Source organism: Dioszegia hungarica, assembly GCF_025882075.1.
Source record: "Dioszegia hungarica strain PDD-24b-2 chromosome Unknown MKK02contig_8, whole genome shotgun sequence".
NCBI classification, from domain to species: domain Eukaryota; kingdom Fungi; phylum Basidiomycota; class Tremellomycetes; order Tremellales; family Bulleribasidiaceae; genus Dioszegia; species Dioszegia hungarica.
Window position 1 is genome coordinate 70,991 of NW_026515770.1, and position 16,180 is coordinate 87,170.

Genomic DNA, 16,180 nt, shown 5'->3' on the forward strand with positions numbered 1-16,180 from the left:
ATTATGATTTCATCGAAGCATCAAAGCGTTTCCGAACGTCCGTATCTCGATCCTACTGAATCTTGCCTACATCCTTCGCAAGCCCGACTCGTCTGAACCCGAAATACGCGATCCCCACCACTGACTGATCAGCCACAGCCCAGTCTAGAGGAGAGGCAGTACTCACCTATACCGGCAGCCCCAGAGCCGAACCAGAACGCCGCCCTGACACCCGCCAGCACGCTCCCCTTTTGCTCGCCGATCTGAGTCGCGATGAGGGATGTGAGGCAAATCCCGAGCGCTGCGCCGACTTGGCCTGAGGTTTGGAAGAGAGCGCCGCCGACTGATTGTTCGTCTCTGTTCATTAGAGGCTGGTCTGGCAGGTATGAAGAGGTACTTACTGGTCGACCAGGTTCGAGATCAAGATGTTGCCCAGACCGAATGCGCTATCGGTCAGCGTGATTCAAACGGCTTGGAAGTGGGGAAGAGTCACAAATCAATGCCCCAGGGAATCATCAGCTGGGCCGGGAACTCCATTGCCCAGAATGTGAGTCCTTCTGGCCACAGAGCGTATAGGAGTGAGCAACACCTGCTATCAGCCAAGTCAAGCTGTATGAACATACGCAGTGAGGCCCGCGCCGATCCCAAGGAGGTGTGGTGTGCGGACTCTTGGTGCGAGGAACATGACTGCCGTCTGATTCATCAGTCCTATTGCCTTTATATGACATCTGAAAAGACTTACAGCTGCGCCTGTCCCGACGATGGTAGTGGGCAAGGTATGAATCGAATTCTGAAGCGGCGAAAGTCCCTTGTAGTTCTGGTAAAAGATGGTCGTGGTATACACCCACCCGTAGACCGACAGAGACTGGAAGAAGCAGCATGCACAGGTATAGCTAATGAGGCCATGCCGACGGGTGAAGAGTGACATCTTGATGATGGGTGGGTAGGAGGTGTGACGCTCGAGCCGGAGTGACCAGATGCTGAAGATGCCGACGAGGACGAGAGAGAGGACAAGTAGAGCGGGAACGTCTTCCAGTTGTCAGTTTCGCATCGCAGCAGTGAGTGGCATGGCTCACGAGGTGCTTGCCACCCTTTGGGGGCGATCCCAGACTCGGTGAGACTAAAGGTGAAGATGCAGATAGCGGCGGTGATGAGGACCCCGCCGATCCAGTCGATACGTCTATCCTTTGCGGCGACTGAAGGCAGGTCTGGAGGGACGACAAAGTAAGCGATGACGAGCAAGACGATGGCCAAGCCTGCCAGAAGGAAGAAGAGGTAGGACCAGCCACCCCTGATACATCAGCTGGGAACAGATCCGGCGAGTAAGAGGGCTTACTGTCCGATGCTGGCCATGACCCCTCCGATGAGGTTGCCGAATGCTGCCCCGACGGGGTTGCCTAAGCCTAAATGTCAGTTGTGGGCGGAGATGGTGGTGAGGTGACTGACCGAACGCGGCAAAGACAATGGTGCGAGCAGGCTCGTGGCGGATGTTGACGCCGATGATCCCGAACCCAGCGGGCGAGGCTATTGAGAGTCCCAAGCCGGACAGCGCGCGAGTCACACACATAGATAGACGGTTCTGCGGGTCAGCCCCGAGCTTCAATGCTAACGTCGATGCGTAAAGGCAACGTACCTTCACGGCCCCAGTAATTATTGCGAAGACGGCATACATCGACAGTCCAATCATGTACAGCTTCTTCCTTCCCGCTGTATCTGCTAGTCGTCCCGAAAAGAGCAGGCCGCTAGTCGTAAGCTCAGCCCATTCTCGCTAACATACCATGCGAAAGCCAAAGTGTAGGCGGAAGAGACCCATTGCACTTGCAACTCCGACTCTCCGAGGTCATGCGCCATACTCGGGATCAGCAGCGTCACCGACGCCGTCGAAGCAGTCTGTCATGTCAGTCGGCTTCTCAGACAACGACCTACCCCGACAAAGTAAGTCATCATCATCCCCGCGGCGAGAACGACCATCCTCCCCGTTGACATCCTTGGCGGAAACCCCGTTTCACCAGCTTGCGACTCCAGTACCGCTTCAGCCCCATGCTCGGCCGTCAGTCCAGCAATGACCGGCCCAGCCTCCAGTATGGGGAGTGTATCATACTCTGAATGAGCGCGCGAGTGGGCCGGCTTGTATTTGGCTGACTCCGACTCGAGGGGGAGTTTTTCGCCTTCCAAGGCCGCGGGCGAGTCGTGGTCGATGATCTTGGACATCTTGGAGAACTTGAAGCGGGATGGGGGTGGGCCTGAAGCCCCTGCAGTCAGGTAAGGTATAAGTACATCGTTTCCTCTTCCTCGCTGCGCGATCAGGCTAAACAGGAGTTCGTACGCGTCGACGGTATAGTAGATCTACCGATCGTATGGTCAGAGGTGTGCGCTGATAAGGGCAAAATTTACAGAGTGGACCGTGGAATGCCGCACAGTTCTGCCGCTCGGAGCGATGCCGGCAGGGGTGTTTATCCGTTTGATTAGGGGGTTTAGCAGGATTAGCAGTGAGAGTGGCGATGGTGCAACTTGTGGCGCAAGCGGTGGACCACGGGACGACGGGCAGAGATAGGACATTAGGGATCAGTCCTGCCACAGTAAGTGGTACATTCACGAGAGCGAGCCAGATACAATTCTGAACTTCTATTCACAACTTGACTTTGCGCGGCGAGAGCTACTTTCCCCAGTGGAGCGCCTTGACCTTTGAACTTCCTGTCGGTCAATCCTCCGACCTCCAGGTCCCCGATCCCTATCTGATCCGCCTCTACCTCTGCAGCGTCGAAAAACTTGCTGGGCCATATGCGGAGTTCTACCGGATCTTCCCCACGTCCTTGGCTAGCCCGGCTCGCCAGAAATCGAAGTACGCAATCCCCACAACTACCTCATCAGTAACTAGAACAGACCTAAACGGACGCAGTACTCACCTATACCGGCACCTGCGGCGCCAAACCAGAACGCCGCTCTGAGACCCTCCAACAGGCTCCCTTTTGCTCGCCCAGCTCGGTGGCAATGAGAGCTGTGAGGCAGATCCCCAGTGCCGCACCGACTTGGCCCGATGTCTGAAAGAGGGCGCCGCCTACAGATTGCTCGTTTCTGATCATGATCAGAGGTGGTTTGGCCGGTCTACAGAGGGAGGAACTTACTCTTCGACCAGGTTGGAAATCAAGATATTGCCCAGACCAAAAGTGCTGTTGGTCAGCTTGGCTCATGCAGCTTGAAGGAGGACTCGCAAGTCGATGCCCCATGGCAGCATCAGTTGCGCCGGGAACTCCATTGCCCAAAAAGTAAGCCCTTCAGGCCAAACGGCATAAAGGAGTGTGCAACTCCTGCTATCAGCTTGACCCATGCAATCCGACTCACGCTGTGAAACCCGCTCCGATACCGAGCAGATGAGATACCCCTACTCTTGGGGCGAGGAACATGACCGCCGTCTAATCGATGAGCAAGTGGTCTCTTGTGTATGGCAGAAGACTCACTGCCGCGCATACCCCGGCAATGATGCAAGGCAAGATATAGATTGAATTCTGCAGTGGCGAAAGCTGCTTGTAGTTCTGGTAGAAGATGGTAGAGGTGTATACCCAGCCATAGACTGATAATGCCTGGAGGAAGCCGCAGGCGCAGGTGTAGCTGATGAGACCCTGCCGGCGGGTGAAGAGCGACATTTTCATGATGGGCGGGAAAGAGCCGTAGCGTTCGAGCCGGAGGGACCAGACGCTGAAAACAGCCGAAGGAGAGCACCAGCAGAGCGATTACATCTATCTACTGTCAGTCCGAGGTGATAGTGAGACGCAGATATCACTTACGAGGTGCTTTCCACCCTTCTGACGCAACTCCGGACTCGGTCAGACTAAAGGTGAAGAGGCATACGGACGCAGTGACGAGTGCTCCACCGATCCAGTCGATCCGCAGGTCCTTGCCAGACACCGACGGAGGGTCAGGAGGGACGACAAAGTAGGCGATGACGAGCAAGACGATGGCCGCGCCGGCAAGAAGGTAGAACAGATAAGACCAGCTACCCCTAGACTATCAGCTAGGGCGCAGAACAGGCCACTTACTGTCCGATGCTGGACATGACTCCTGCGATGATACACCCGAAGGCTGCTCCCATCGGGTTGCCCAATCCTGGACGTCAGTCGTACACGCGTATACAAGGGCCAATCGACCCACCGAATGCAGCAAAGACGATCGTGCGGGCAGGCTCCTGTCGGATATTGACGCCAATGATCCCAAAGGCAGCGGGCGAGGCTATCGCGAGTCCCAAGCCAGATAAGGCACGAGTGACACACATAGAGATGCGGTTCCGGACGTCAGCCGGACCGCCAATACAGACCTCGATATGAGGACACGTACCTTTACGGCTCCAGTGATGATGGCGAAGACAGCATACATTGACAGTCTCACCAGGTACAGCTTCTTTCTCCCCGCCGTATCTGCGACACGTCCGGAGAAGAGGAGTCCAAGGATCATCAGCTCAGCCAAGACCCGAGTCAAAGGGAGGTACCAAGCGAAAGCTAGCGTATATGCCGAGGAGACTCATTGAACCTGAAGCTCGGACTCTCCGAGATCATGCGCCATACTCGGAATCAGCAGTGTCACTGATGCCACCGAAGCATTCTATCCGTTAGTCGCTTTCGATACCTGGACCTACCCCAACAAAGTAAGTCATCATCATTGCGGTAGCAAGTACGACCTTCCTAGCCTTCGACAAATCAGGCGGAAGCCCTGTTTCACCCGTTTGTGATTCCAGCGCGGCCCCCGGCTCATCCTCAACCGTGGCTCCCGCGATGAAAGGCACAGGCTGGAGTGCTGATAGACGAGGGAGTGTATCATACTCTGACTGAGCGCGCGAGAGGGTAGGCTTGTCTTCGGTAGACTCGGAGGGTCCGAGCGGCTTTTCGCCTGCTAAAGCCGCGGTGTGTTCGTGGTCAATCATCTGAGAAGGCCTAGCGCGGGGGAAAGGGAGTAATTAGTGAGACCCCCCTTCAAACAGGTCAGTGTTATAAGTGCGTCGTCGTCGCATCGTCTCATCAACTCGCGGAAGGAGCACATTAGGGCCAGAAAGGAGGGGAGAAGAGGACACACGAGAGGACACACACTCGCTACTACCCGAAGCAGTCATTCCTGGGCGATGCCGACATGCGTCTGTTGGCTGGCTGTGGCGCCTGTAATGTGGCAGGCAAAGCGTTTAACCATCAGTGTACGAGTACGGTCCTCCATTGACTCGAGCTGAAGCTGAGCGCACCCTCATGGAATGTTGCATCGATCTCACTTGTTGCCTGACCCGTACTTCTCCCTCAGACGCCAGCCTTCCGCCATTGAGGCGACCAGCGCATCGATAGCAAAGCCCTTCGAAGCGTAGTCTGGGTGTGGTTAGCTGGAGGTCTGACAGACCATTTTACAAAGCCAGCTTGAAAAGGCTCACCTTTGAGGGTCTTATGGAGGTCCGAGAGAGGTATGACCCGCTTGATAATATGCTCACCCTACACATCAGCTATGACTCCAATATAGCAAGTCCGCTGACCGGACAGTGAGAGGTTCATGGATCTCACCTCGTCCAGGTGTTGTTGCGGGTCCTCGTCGTTCTCCCCGAGCTTGACGTTGACCGTAACGAGGTTCATGTTTGCGCCTGTCATACTGTAGACGTCAGACGCTGATCTAATCAAGGAGACATCGTTAAGGTCGATATCTGCTCACCCTGGATCCTTGACGAGCACATCTGACACTTCGGCAACTTCCACCCCTCCCCCGCCCTTCCCGTCTCCGTAGCCCGTCTCCTCCCTGAGCTCCCGCAGAGCGGCGCCTCTGAGGTGATCAGCTGTGCCTAATTATCACACGATAGACACGGCCAAAGCTTACGCGGCGTCCTCCCCCTCATCCACTAGTCCAGCGGGGAACTCGATGCAGGTCCCGCCTGCTGGAGGACGATATTGCTCGATGAGGATCGTAGATAGTGGCTTGCTCGGATGATGCAGGAGTGCGAGGATATGGACAGCTGAGTGCGTAAGCTGAGGTCATCTCCCAAGAAGCGTCAATGGTAGCGCTCGTGAGGAAGCGGTGAAATGGTCGGCTCACAGTCGACACCGGCTTTGGACCGCTTCGTGCGGTTGGCACACTCCCAAGCCCGCTGTAGACCATCAGCTACGTGCTACACTATCTGCCTCGTACAGTAGAGACATCCGAGACGTGTCAAGCAAAGAGCTCACCTCCTTCCCCTCTTCATCCTTCCAATTGATCCGCTCAAGTTTCAACCACTTAGCCTCCGTCTTGAGCTCCTCCGTACCCAATATCTCAGGCTTCTGCTTGCTTGAACTACCGCTCATGGTTCGGGCTATCGTACGCGTGCCTCGAAGTGCTAGGAGCTGTCGGTTGAGGTGTCGCGTAGCTGACACTGCTGAGCGTAAAGACATGTGCGAAAGGTCAGAGCAGATCGAGGGGAGGTTCGCTGACCATTCCTTCGGATCTCGCCGGCCTCGCCGATGACGTCTTGGTCGTCCCTCTTCCTTTGTTCGAGACCCTAGCTGCTTCCCCTTACAGTGTCTACCATGCCGATCAGGACAGATCACTGTTTGTATGGTGGATATGGCCAGTCTATCTATCCATACGCGCTAAAGGATATACTTGTGATACAACATCATGCTCAACTCCGCGACAACTGACCGCCCTCACGCCTGCCCGTCTGCGCCTCATACCGCCGGTACAGCCGCTGCCGGGGCCGCCGTTGCTGCTGCCGCTACTGCCGCTGCTGGCGCCGGAGCCACCTCAGTAGCCGCTGGCGCAGGCTCATCCTCCTCCATCCGCCTCCTGACGAAAGCCTCCAGCCTCTCCTTGGCCGCTACTGATGCTGCCTGGGTCTCAGTCGCAGGCGCCGCTGGACGTTGATGGTGGAAGTAGTCTTCCGTGCCTGGAATATCAGCTATAGTCCACATCCCTTTGCAGAACTCCTAACTGACCTTCGACAGCGAACATCCGATATGTGCCCAGTGCGATGCGGCACGCGAGACCATCTTTCCGCTGGAACCCGCTAGGATCTTGATCCGCCTGGGAGAGATTTCTGGGCAGTCAGCTTATGCCTCGGAACAGAGGGACAATCAGCAGACATACCGCTTCAAAAGAGGCTGATCGATCCGCTGAGGCAAGCCCTCGGTACCGTGCGTCTACACCCGGTCAGTTCTACGTCGTACATAGCACACAAGTAGCTGCACTCACCAAGACATAAGAATCGACATATCCGCGCCATCGCGCCGCCTCAGTCTCTTCATCCTCATTCGTCGGGTCAAACTTGGTCATCACCTTGATGGTCAATAGATCGCGGTGAGGAATCTGCCGCGTCAGCTCCCATCGACTCCGCCCGTCCAGCAGATCGCGCAGCTCACCGTTTGGATCCGGAAGAACTCGTCGTCCGCACCACCACCGCAGATATCCTCCGCCGAATGCCTATAAGCCAGCTGTTTCCTGCTGCTGGGCAAGGTCGTCTCGCGGTCCCGCTGGAGCATCGCCCACAGCTCCTGTGACTTCATATCCCCAATGATAGTCTGGGTCTATTTCCGTCAGCTCTATCACACAACCCAGAGGGCTCAAACAACTGACCTGCTTGACTATAGCAGCGACGACCCGGTCGAGCGTAAACATGATATACGCCTTGGTACCAAACATGACCCTCAGCGTCTCCTCAAACGTCGCCGCGTCGACCTCATTCTCAAAGAGCTTCTCGGCCAGACTCAGGAGATGGGCATAGTAGTGCTGGGCGGGATTGTCGCCCGCCTCGACACCGCCGTTGGCAGTTTCAGGCTCGGCGAAGCCAAGGCGGATGGCAATGGGGTTGATGGGTTTCTTTTGGACGCGAGCGAGGTCCGCCGCGATGTTTTTGCACGTGAGCAGGCGGGTATAGAGAAGCTACACGTCAGCTTGATCCCCGGTTGCAAGGCAGACAACTCACCTCGATGAGCCGGACAAGAACGTAAAAGTTGGCATTGGCGTAGAAATTGCCAGTCCGCATCGTTTTGCGGGGATCCACCTCGCCCTCCGCATCCGCATCCTCCATCTCCACCTCGTCGACGTCTCCTTGCGCCCGGACGTCCACCCATGTCTGCTCGCTCGCCTCAGCGCCCGCCTTGTCCGCCTCGACGGCCTGCGCGACCGCCTCGGGATCATCCGGGATCGGGAGAGGCGTCTCAGCTCGCTCCGCCCCATCCATCGCCGGCGTACCCTCTACAGACCGCCGCTCATCATCCGGCCCAGGGGTGTGGGTCGTTCCCCTCTCCCTCCCCTTCTCCCCCACCTGCTTCAAGAGCTTCTTGCGCAAATCCCCCGCGCCCGCCTTCTTCCGCTTCGCCGCTCCTTGCGCCGACGACATGTCGTCATCATCCGCCATACTGACATCCCCATCCCCATCCTCCTCGCTACTCTCACTATCATCCTCATTGTGCTCCGCCGCTCCAAACTCGGCATCAAACTCGTCCTTGTCAAACATCCAGAGCAAAGGGACAAAGTCCCGGAGCTGCCGCTCAATCTTTTCCTTGTCGGCCGTGGAGAGTTGGTTGTTGACCCGGTCGAGATACGAGATGACGAGTTTGATGACGTCCTTGAGAACGTCGACATCCTTGAACTCCAGCTCGAATTGGGGTCGGCTGCGGTATGCCGCAGTGTTGAGCTGGGCCTGACGCACCGCCGTCTGCGCCCTCCGCCGCATCTCCAGCTCGTTCAGCAGATACTTGGACGCGATCGTCTTCTTGTCGTTCTGCTTAAACTGCACCCCCTGGTGGTCCAGCGCCTTGTAAAAGTTCTTGGCGTCCTGCTCCCTCCATACGCGATTCCACTCGCGCTGCGCCTTCTTCCACTCCTCGTCCTTGGCCTTGAGCCGATCAAGGACGATCGGAAGCGCCACCGCCGGATTCTCGTGGATCGCACGGACGATATCGTGCCCGAGCTCCTTGCCGTATACCTTCTTCAGGATACGCTGGTAGATGCTCTTGCTCTGAAGCCCGATACCGGATCGGAGGTTGAACCGGAGCCGTTCCTCCGGGTCCATGGTCTGGAGCTTGTTGTTGAGCGGCTCGAGCACGGCGATGGTGCGGAGATTGGCCTCGATGTGGTAATCGTACTCGTGGCGCTCCTCTTCCGATTTGTGAAGTGCGTCCTCGAAGGTGTTCTTTTTGTGGGCGAGGAAAGGTGCCGAGTCCTCAGCCGCCCAAGTGGGGTGAGAGACCCACTCGTCGTTGAGGACTTCCCAGCACATGGCGTCTCGGCCGGTGCACGTCATATTGATCTCCTATCTGGTCAGCTAATGGCCATACTGCAAGTCGACTGCGACTGACCGTCTTCGGAAGCTTCCTATAGCTGGGACCGTACGTCTTGACCCTCGGCCCATTCAAATCCGGCTTGACCCTCTCCAGCATAGGCACCATATCCACCGTCTGACCATCGATGTTCACCATCCCCCCAAATCCGTGCCCACCCTGCGCGCTGTGCGGGTTCGGCGGCGGATTACCCGCCTCATCCACCTGCACCATCTTTTTGAACGTGATCCACACGTCGCCCGCACCGCCGATAAAGCTCTCGGCGCGTTCGACGAGGGTACGCGTGTCAATCATGTCCTGCGTAAAGAGATTGATGAGCTTCAAAAACTCGTGGTACGAGACCTTGTCGTCGACGTGCTTCTTGACCTTGTCAAAGAAGGCAATCTCCTCTGGCGAGGCGAGGGTCTGTGGGACGGCCGCACCGGGTGTGAGGGGCGGGAGGTCCGCATCGTCCGCAGAAGGCGAGTCGGCCTTAGCGCCTTTCTTGGACTGTGAGTCAGCAAGATTCCGCCCGTATGAAGGAGAGAGCTCACCTTGCTGCCGGTCTTCGCCTCGGGCGCCCTTCTCTTCTTACCAGCAGGCGGAGCCGCCGCGTCCTTCGTAGCAGACCGCTTCTGCCCTACCGTCGCCGTCGCCGGATCGTTGGCAGCAGCCTGCACCATCGACCCGATATTGTCGTTATTACCGCCGCTGATCTCAGGCAAGAACTGCTTGAACTCGCTGATGAGGTCCGGAGCACCCGCAAACAGCTTGGAAACCTGCGCGTAGACCTGTCGTTCCAGCTCCTCCACATTTCGGTGGTTACGCCCGATCGAGCTCACCTCGTTGATGTCCCGGTTGTCTCGCTGGTAGGTCTGCAAGACCTCGAGGAACTGCTTGTACGTCTCTGGATCGTTACTATACCGGACCTTGATCTTATTGACGAAGGTGATGGCGTGATTGAACTCGAGGATGGCCGGTCGGGGAGCGCCGGCCGGAGCAGGCTGGTTCAAGCCCGCAGCGAGGAGAGTGGCGGCCGAAGGGGTGGACGGGCCGGAGGGAGCTTTCGGCTGGGCAGGATGAGGAGGGAGCGGGACCGAGATTGGTGTGGTCGTGCTTGTCGCTCCGTTGGCAGGGCGTGCAGTACCGGTAGCGCCAACTGCAGGCGTGCTTCTGAATGGCGGGGGACCGCTCGCAAGCTGGCTGCTAGTGCCCGCCTGAGCGGCCGAGGTCTGTGCGGCAGCAGCAGGCTTGGTAGCCGGGCTGTCGTCCCGCTTGGCTTGGTTGGCCTGGTTCCGCCGTTCTTCCTGTAACGCTGCTGCGAAGCCACCGGGCATGTGGCTGACCGTCCCGGTCGGCGTGGTCACGGTAATAACGCCGGCTTCGCCGTTGGCTGGGCAGTCGATACGATAGCCGGGAGGGAGGAAGGTGTTGAAGCCTTGGATGAGGGTGGGGTGGCCACGGAAGAGGGTAGAGACGCGATCAATGACGCCGGGAGTGTCGATGCTGGTGGCTGTCAGCTTGTCCGTGCGTGGTTGAATGGCTCGGTCTAGGCCGGCAAGGAGTGACTGTCACCGGAGGGGGAGGGAGGATACGCACGTCTGGGACTTGAACTCCTTCATAACATCCAGGAATTTGTTGTACACCTCCGGCTGCATCGAGAATTGGACCTGGAGGGATCAGCTCAGGGTCCTTCTATAATCACGGGTAGAGTCAGACGGGTGCGCTTACCTTCACCTGGTCCAGATAGCTCAGCGCATCCCGGACGTTCAACGGGCGGTACGGGTCGCTGCCTTTCGCCGCCATGATGATGGGAGGCTGAGATCACTAGGGGCTTGCGGGAGGTGGTGGATGGCCGGGGCTGGTTGGTGGGGTTCACTAGCCGAGGAGGGAAGGGCGGCCGGTCCGGTGGATCCCGACAGAGACGCGCCTCCTGCTGATTACTCGCCGGCGGTCAACGAGGATCGATAAGGGTGATGTGGAGCGACAGGCGGGCTCAGATGCGGCAGACTGTATGTGGAGTGGATGTATGGAGGAGAAGAGCGGAGAAGGGGGTGGTGGTAGCAGTGAGCGAGAGGCTGGGCAACAAGCAGAAACACTGCCAGCGTGGGAAAATGACGGCATTCAAAGGAATCGGATATCCGGCCGGACATTGCCGCTGCTCCTCATTCCGCGGTGGACCCTGGCCCTGACTCGCCTGAGTACTGCTCGTTACAGAGGTAGTGAAAGGCTTATGCGGATGTGCATGAAGGGTTGCCTTCGTGGACTGAACTAGAGAGAGAAATTGGGTACTAATGGGGCAGAAGACTCCACGCTGAAGAAGCACGCGGAAGTGACGGTTAGCCACGTATGTTGGGTCACGCCTTGCGAGCTTCGACTTCAAGTCAGCTCACGATCCGCTGGATCTTCTCCCCTACCATCAGAAACGCAGCTGCGGACCAATTGAACTTCCGAAACCTCACGATAGGTCTGCGATTTCCGCGCATCGACAGTGGCCAGTACGGGCCGCAGAAAGACAGCACACACCACCCGCTTTGTGACCGCCTCGTCAAGGATCCGTAGGGTGCAAGGGTCGTAGCTGGGCTCCTCCTTCACACGTAGCCGCTCCCGAGACAATCGCCATCGCCTGTGCCCGGTGTCGAAATAGCTCCCCTTGACTGTGACCTCGTCAAGGTGTTGAGCCATGCCCGCTCTCGCGCTTTGCGATTGCCATATCGCTCGAGCCTAGCGTACCATTGATGTGTCCACCCATCGAAAGCAGTCCCGGAGGTGCGCACCGTAGTTGTCATCGAAACTGCTTGAGATCCCCCGAATCAGATTTCGAAAGAGGTGGGAGGTACTGGCCTGTCCCGAATCGGGAGGGCATGCCCCGTGCGTGATGTCCGATGGCGGCCGCAATGCAGATGAGATCGGGCGGTTGCGCTTGGAGACTCGACGTATTCTACTCCTGGAAGCCTGCTAAGAAGCATTAGTTGATTATCAGCGGCACGTCAGCCAGGCGCTCGTTTCGCGGCCCCTGATCCGTCCAACGGAACTGCAGCTGCGCTTCTGAACCACCTAATGCATCTCCATCTAGTGGCCACCAGACTTGGCAGTTTTGGCTATTAGTCAGCTACACTCTACAGCAGGGAAGCACCCAAGAAGCAAGCTTACCGAACGGGTTCTTTGGGTCGTTCCTGGCCTCCTCCGCTGTTCAGTCAGCATAATCCTTGGAATGTTCGATGTCCGCCGCGTCCCCTCCGCCTCTCTTCTCGGGCCGACATGCCATCCAGTATGTAGCCACAAGGCGACAATCCCCTTCGCCGCCTCGCCGCCTGATACGTGCTCGTCATACCCCAACTGCAATTCCCTACTCACATTGCAAAGCAACGTTCTGCAGCTTCCAAACACCAGCGAAAGTAAGGGCGGATCCGATCATGAATGGCCACAGGGGCTTGACAATCTGATCCTGTCAGCTGATGTACTCCCCAACCTTGATCGACGGCTAATAGCAATCCCTCCAAAGGTAGCTACCGGAGAGTAGACATACGGGTGTGGGCCAGGCGCGGAGTCCGAACATCTTTGATCTGATTTCGGGAAGGGGCAGCTGTATTAATCAGCGGCTGGGTCGTAGTCGCTCCAAGGGGCTGGGCAGGAGCTAGCTCACGATAGGTGGATAGGGTATATGATGCAGTATCAACAGCTTGCTCGCAGCCACCACCACCAAGCTGCCGGCTCGCTCGGGGAAACGGGCGAAAACGGCGGTGAGGCAGTTTTGATCCCGTCATCCCCCCACTTTAGCTTTTGGCTTAATTAGGTTTGCGTGGAGTGGGTGGCGAATCGCGTCCACAGCATGCTCTGGATCGTCAATTTATATCATGCGAGGGACCATACAAGGCGATGGGTCAGCAGACTTTCTACAGCTACGAGTACAGCCTCTCCACAGGTAGATATACGAAATATGCAGCGGAACTCGCGAAGAGCTGACTCTGTGGAGCTCCACGCGGACGTGCCTGGTTTCCTTGGCTGATGTGCCTTTGCTTTTTGCCCGTCTTTCGCTTCTCAACCTCTCAAAGGCACCTATACTCGATTGACCCCTTGCAGCGCCCCCATCTAGCTGGCTAGACACCACGCTCCTTGACGACCACTCTCGTTCCCGCAAATAGCACACATGCTCTTCCATCACCTTGTCGCCTCATCATCCTGAAACATCTTCAATCAATTTGCCAGCTGAAACGGGCTCCAACCAAGCTTCATACAGTCCAATAGCGGCTGCTGGACAGCACATCACCAGACGAGACATCATTCGTCTGACCGGGCGCTTCATCATGCCATCATCACCCTCCGGATCTGGGTGGGCTCCATCCAAGCCCGCTCGTCTCAATCGGGACTACTCGGAGGACGACGCGGAAGGCACGCGCAACAGCAATCGCTTCACACTCACCGACTACGTCTACGACCGGGAAGATTTCTCCTCTGTACACTCTTTCAACGCCGTTGCGTCTAGCTCGCGCACCGTGACCGCGGAAAGGCCACCTCTACCCACTCTACGGTCGGCGTCGCGATTAGAGCTACCTCTACCGCCCGGCGCGGCTCCTGGCAGTGGTGCAGACGGACGACCGAGTAGCTGGGGACTGGCGGTACAGGGTCAGATTGCGCAAGTGCGTGGATCTACCATCCCGACTACTTCATCTCCCCGCTCGCCCTCCTCAGACCGGACACAAGCGGAGACTACAACTATCACCTATCCGCCTCCTTTGGCCATCTCGTCCTCTTCATCATCCGGCATGATGGCGTCTTCACGAACCGCGCTCCTAAAGTCCTCGCGCTTCCCAGAGGCTTTCGTCCCCGACATCTCCACCTCGCCCCGCGCCTCTACCTCCGGTCCTCAACTCTCCCCCTCCGAAAATGTCGCGATCAAGCGCCTACCACCCATCCCCACTCCCACCTCCCCTCCCCCCTCTTCCGGCAACACCTCGACCCCCAGACCCGCTCTGCCTGCCTCCACATCCTCCTTGTCCATCGCGTCCTCGATACCCTCCCCCCTTCTCCCGCCATTCCAACTCAACCAACCCAGGTTGGGCGCGTCCCGGCCGTCCTTGGCAAGTATGCCAAGTTCGAGCAGTACCTCCGGACTAAAACGGGAACGGGAACAGTGGAGTGTCTCACCGGAGCTGCCGAAATTGGGGTATGACCCAAGGAACACGAGTGTCACGTTTGTTCCGCTGGATGAGCGGGAGAAGCGGGCTGGGGCGGAAGCGGAGGGGGAGGGGAAGAGAGAGGAAGAGGGAGAAGGAGACGTGGAGAAAGGGGCGTCAACGCTGAGATACAAGGAGAGTAGGCCGGAGCGGACGAGCAAGAAGGGGAGATGGTGGGACTGGGTGAGTTTCTCTGGCTGAGCTGTACAGAGGGGGGCGATAGCTGAAGGGACAGATCATTCCGGATACGCTATATACTCGACTCCTGCTCGGTACGGTAGTCTTCGAGCTGATTATCGATCTGGTCATCGAGGTAAGCATGGCGCATTGGCTTCAGGTCATGGATGCTGCTGACACTGATCAGGCCAACATCCTCTGGCGCTTCAACACCGAAGTCAAATCCGCCAGCTCCACGCCAAGCATGCTGGAAAACAAAAGACGACTTCCCATATTCCTGATCATCTTCGGATTAGCACAGTATGTCTCCCTACCTTTCCCTCAGCCTTGCTTCTTGCTGACCGCCAGCCTCTGGCAACTCGTCCTCACCATAATCGCCATCCGAACGAAAAACACAATCCAAATCTCAGCCATCACCATCTTCAACTACGCCTTCCTCGTATGGGCCATCATCCAGGTTTCCGAACTGCGCACGATTCTAGGCGATCTCCAAACGTCTTTGATTGACGATGCTGTCGAGGCTGCCACTCCCGGGGTATCGAAAACGACGAGTCTGCTCAATCTGCCGTTGAATGTATTGACGGCGGTCATTATTGGGGTGGTGGCTGTTTGTTGTCTTGTTCTGACGGTGCTGGCGTATTTCGTACGGAGAGAGTTTGGGTATGTCCCTTGCTGCCAGCTAAATCATGCTCGAATCTCATTGCGGGAAGTGAAACAAGCTGATATGGTAGCTGGCAAAGGTATCGCTTCCTCGGTGCCGACCTCCAGATCCGGGGATACTATCGCCGATTCCAGGTGTTTGAGTGTTTTGTCTACTTCAGCGCGTTCTTTACCGCTGGATTTGGGATTCAGTTCCTCTGGCTCGGTCAGTCCTGCCTTACTTCTGATTCCCCTCCACAAGGTTATGGCTGACGTATAGTCCTCCAAAAGACCGACGCGGAGTATATCATCACATTCATCATGTTTCCGCTGTCGCTCATCTTGCTGGTCATCGGGCGTACAGCCGCCAAATATGAGAACAAGCCCTTCATGGTCAGTCCTCATCCCGCGTTCTCTTATCTCTCTCTTCTCGCCGCGTTGCTACTCAACCACGAAGACCCGACATGATGGAGTGCTAACGTATAGATCTTCTTCTGTACCGGCCTCACCCTCGGCCAAGCCTACTTCATCTTCAAGCTCTGCCGGATCTGGCAACAAGATCTCACAGTCTACGCGAACGTCTCGAAATCACTCACTGTCTTTGCCGGACTGAGCATATTGAGCCTGCTGGCATGCTTGGCGTGGAGTGTGCTGGTTTATCGGGACTTTGGAAAGGGTTTGAAGGGAGCCGGTACGTCTTCATAGCTTATTGCTTCGCTGGTCGTAGCAGGAAATGGCGCGCGCTGACCGCCTAGTGCTGTCGCAGTACCCAAGATCGCCTCGAACTCAGGTGGGATTCAATAGATGGAAGTCCGATCCGGACGCGGGAGGTGCTGCGGCGGCTGCGGCGGCGAAACGGCTGAGTATAGATTGAGGGATGGAGCGTGAAGTGCTCGAGCTGGACTTGAGCGAGGGGTGAGGGGGAGATCAATTTTGTATATCGGGGAAGCA

At 57.1% G+C, this 16,180-nt stretch overlaps 7 protein-coding genes across 7 annotated transcripts; 1 reads left to right on the forward strand and 6 right to left on the reverse strand.

Moving 5' to 3' along the window:
- Positions 1–52: 52 nt before the first annotated feature.
- Positions 53–2,190, reverse strand: MKK02DRAFT_43708 (major facilitator superfamily domain-containing protein; the record flags this gene model as incomplete). Its single annotated transcript, XM_053092567.1, has 12 exons — positions 53–120; positions 167–336; positions 381–425; positions 473–568; positions 603–673; positions 722–1,008; positions 1,056–1,270; positions 1,316–1,382; positions 1,426–1,558; positions 1,613–1,721; positions 1,757–1,869; positions 1,906–2,190. The coding sequence occupies 12 exons, from the start codon at positions 2,188–2,190 to the stop codon at positions 53–55; spliced, it is 1,659 nt and encodes a 552-aa protein (XP_052944809.1).
- A 580-nt stretch (positions 2,191–2,770) lies between these two features.
- MKK02DRAFT_43709 (uncharacterized protein) lies at positions 2,771–3,623 on the reverse strand (the record flags this gene model as incomplete). The annotated part of the gene is made up of 5 exons (XM_053092568.1): positions 2,771–2,838; positions 2,886–3,037; positions 3,105–3,149; positions 3,322–3,392; positions 3,438–3,623. The coding sequence occupies 5 exons, from the start codon at positions 3,621–3,623 to the stop codon at positions 2,771–2,773; spliced, it is 522 nt and encodes a 173-aa protein (XP_052944810.1).
- Positions 3,624–3,756: 133 nt separating this feature from the next.
- Positions 3,757–4,249, reverse strand: MKK02DRAFT_43710 (uncharacterized protein; the record flags this gene model as incomplete). Its single annotated transcript, XM_053092569.1, has 3 exons — positions 3,757–3,979; positions 4,017–4,083; positions 4,129–4,249. The coding sequence occupies 3 exons, from the start codon at positions 4,247–4,249 to the stop codon at positions 3,757–3,759; spliced, it is 411 nt and encodes a 136-aa protein (XP_052944811.1).
- A 977-nt stretch (positions 4,250–5,226) lies between these two features.
- On the reverse strand, positions 5,227–6,281 carry MKK02DRAFT_43711 (putative phosphoribosyl-ATP diphosphatase; the record flags this gene model as incomplete). The annotated part of the gene is made up of 7 exons (XM_053092570.1): positions 5,227–5,321; positions 5,384–5,441; positions 5,511–5,595; positions 5,656–5,763; positions 5,818–5,953; positions 6,034–6,085; positions 6,165–6,281. 7 exons carry the CDS (start codon positions 6,279–6,281, stop codon positions 5,227–5,229), a joined length of 651 nt encoding a protein of 216 aa, XP_052944812.1.
- A 363-nt stretch (positions 6,282–6,644) lies between these two features.
- On the reverse strand, positions 6,645–10,858 carry MKK02DRAFT_25805 (putative Sin3 protein; the record flags this gene model as incomplete). The annotated part of the gene is made up of 11 exons (XM_053087095.1): positions 6,645–6,862; positions 6,912–7,012; positions 7,063–7,115; positions 7,168–7,281; positions 7,335–7,499; positions 7,549–7,854; positions 7,898–9,229; positions 9,276–9,746; positions 9,791–10,027; positions 10,079–10,742; positions 10,836–10,858. 11 exons carry the CDS (start codon positions 10,856–10,858, stop codon positions 6,645–6,647), a joined length of 3,684 nt encoding a protein of 1,227 aa, XP_052944813.1.
- A 1,450-nt stretch (positions 10,859–12,308) lies between these two features.
- MKK02DRAFT_43713 (ATPase, F0 complex, subunit J) lies at positions 12,309–12,795 on the reverse strand (the record flags this gene model as incomplete). Its single annotated transcript, XM_053092571.1, has 4 exons — positions 12,309–12,337; positions 12,390–12,425; positions 12,594–12,678; positions 12,766–12,795. The coding sequence occupies 4 exons, from the start codon at positions 12,793–12,795 to the stop codon at positions 12,309–12,311; spliced, it is 180 nt and encodes a 59-aa protein (XP_052944814.1).
- A 748-nt stretch (positions 12,796–13,543) lies between these two features.
- Positions 13,544–16,103, forward strand: MKK02DRAFT_43714 (uncharacterized protein; the record flags this gene model as incomplete). The annotated part of the gene is made up of 8 exons (XM_053092572.1): positions 13,544–14,596; positions 14,649–14,726; positions 14,778–14,890; positions 14,939–15,250; positions 15,322–15,455; positions 15,510–15,622; positions 15,716–15,920; positions 15,985–16,103. The coding sequence occupies 8 exons, from the start codon at positions 13,544–13,546 to the stop codon at positions 16,101–16,103; spliced, it is 2,127 nt and encodes a 708-aa protein (XP_052944815.1).
- Positions 16,104–16,180: the final 77 nt, after the last annotated feature.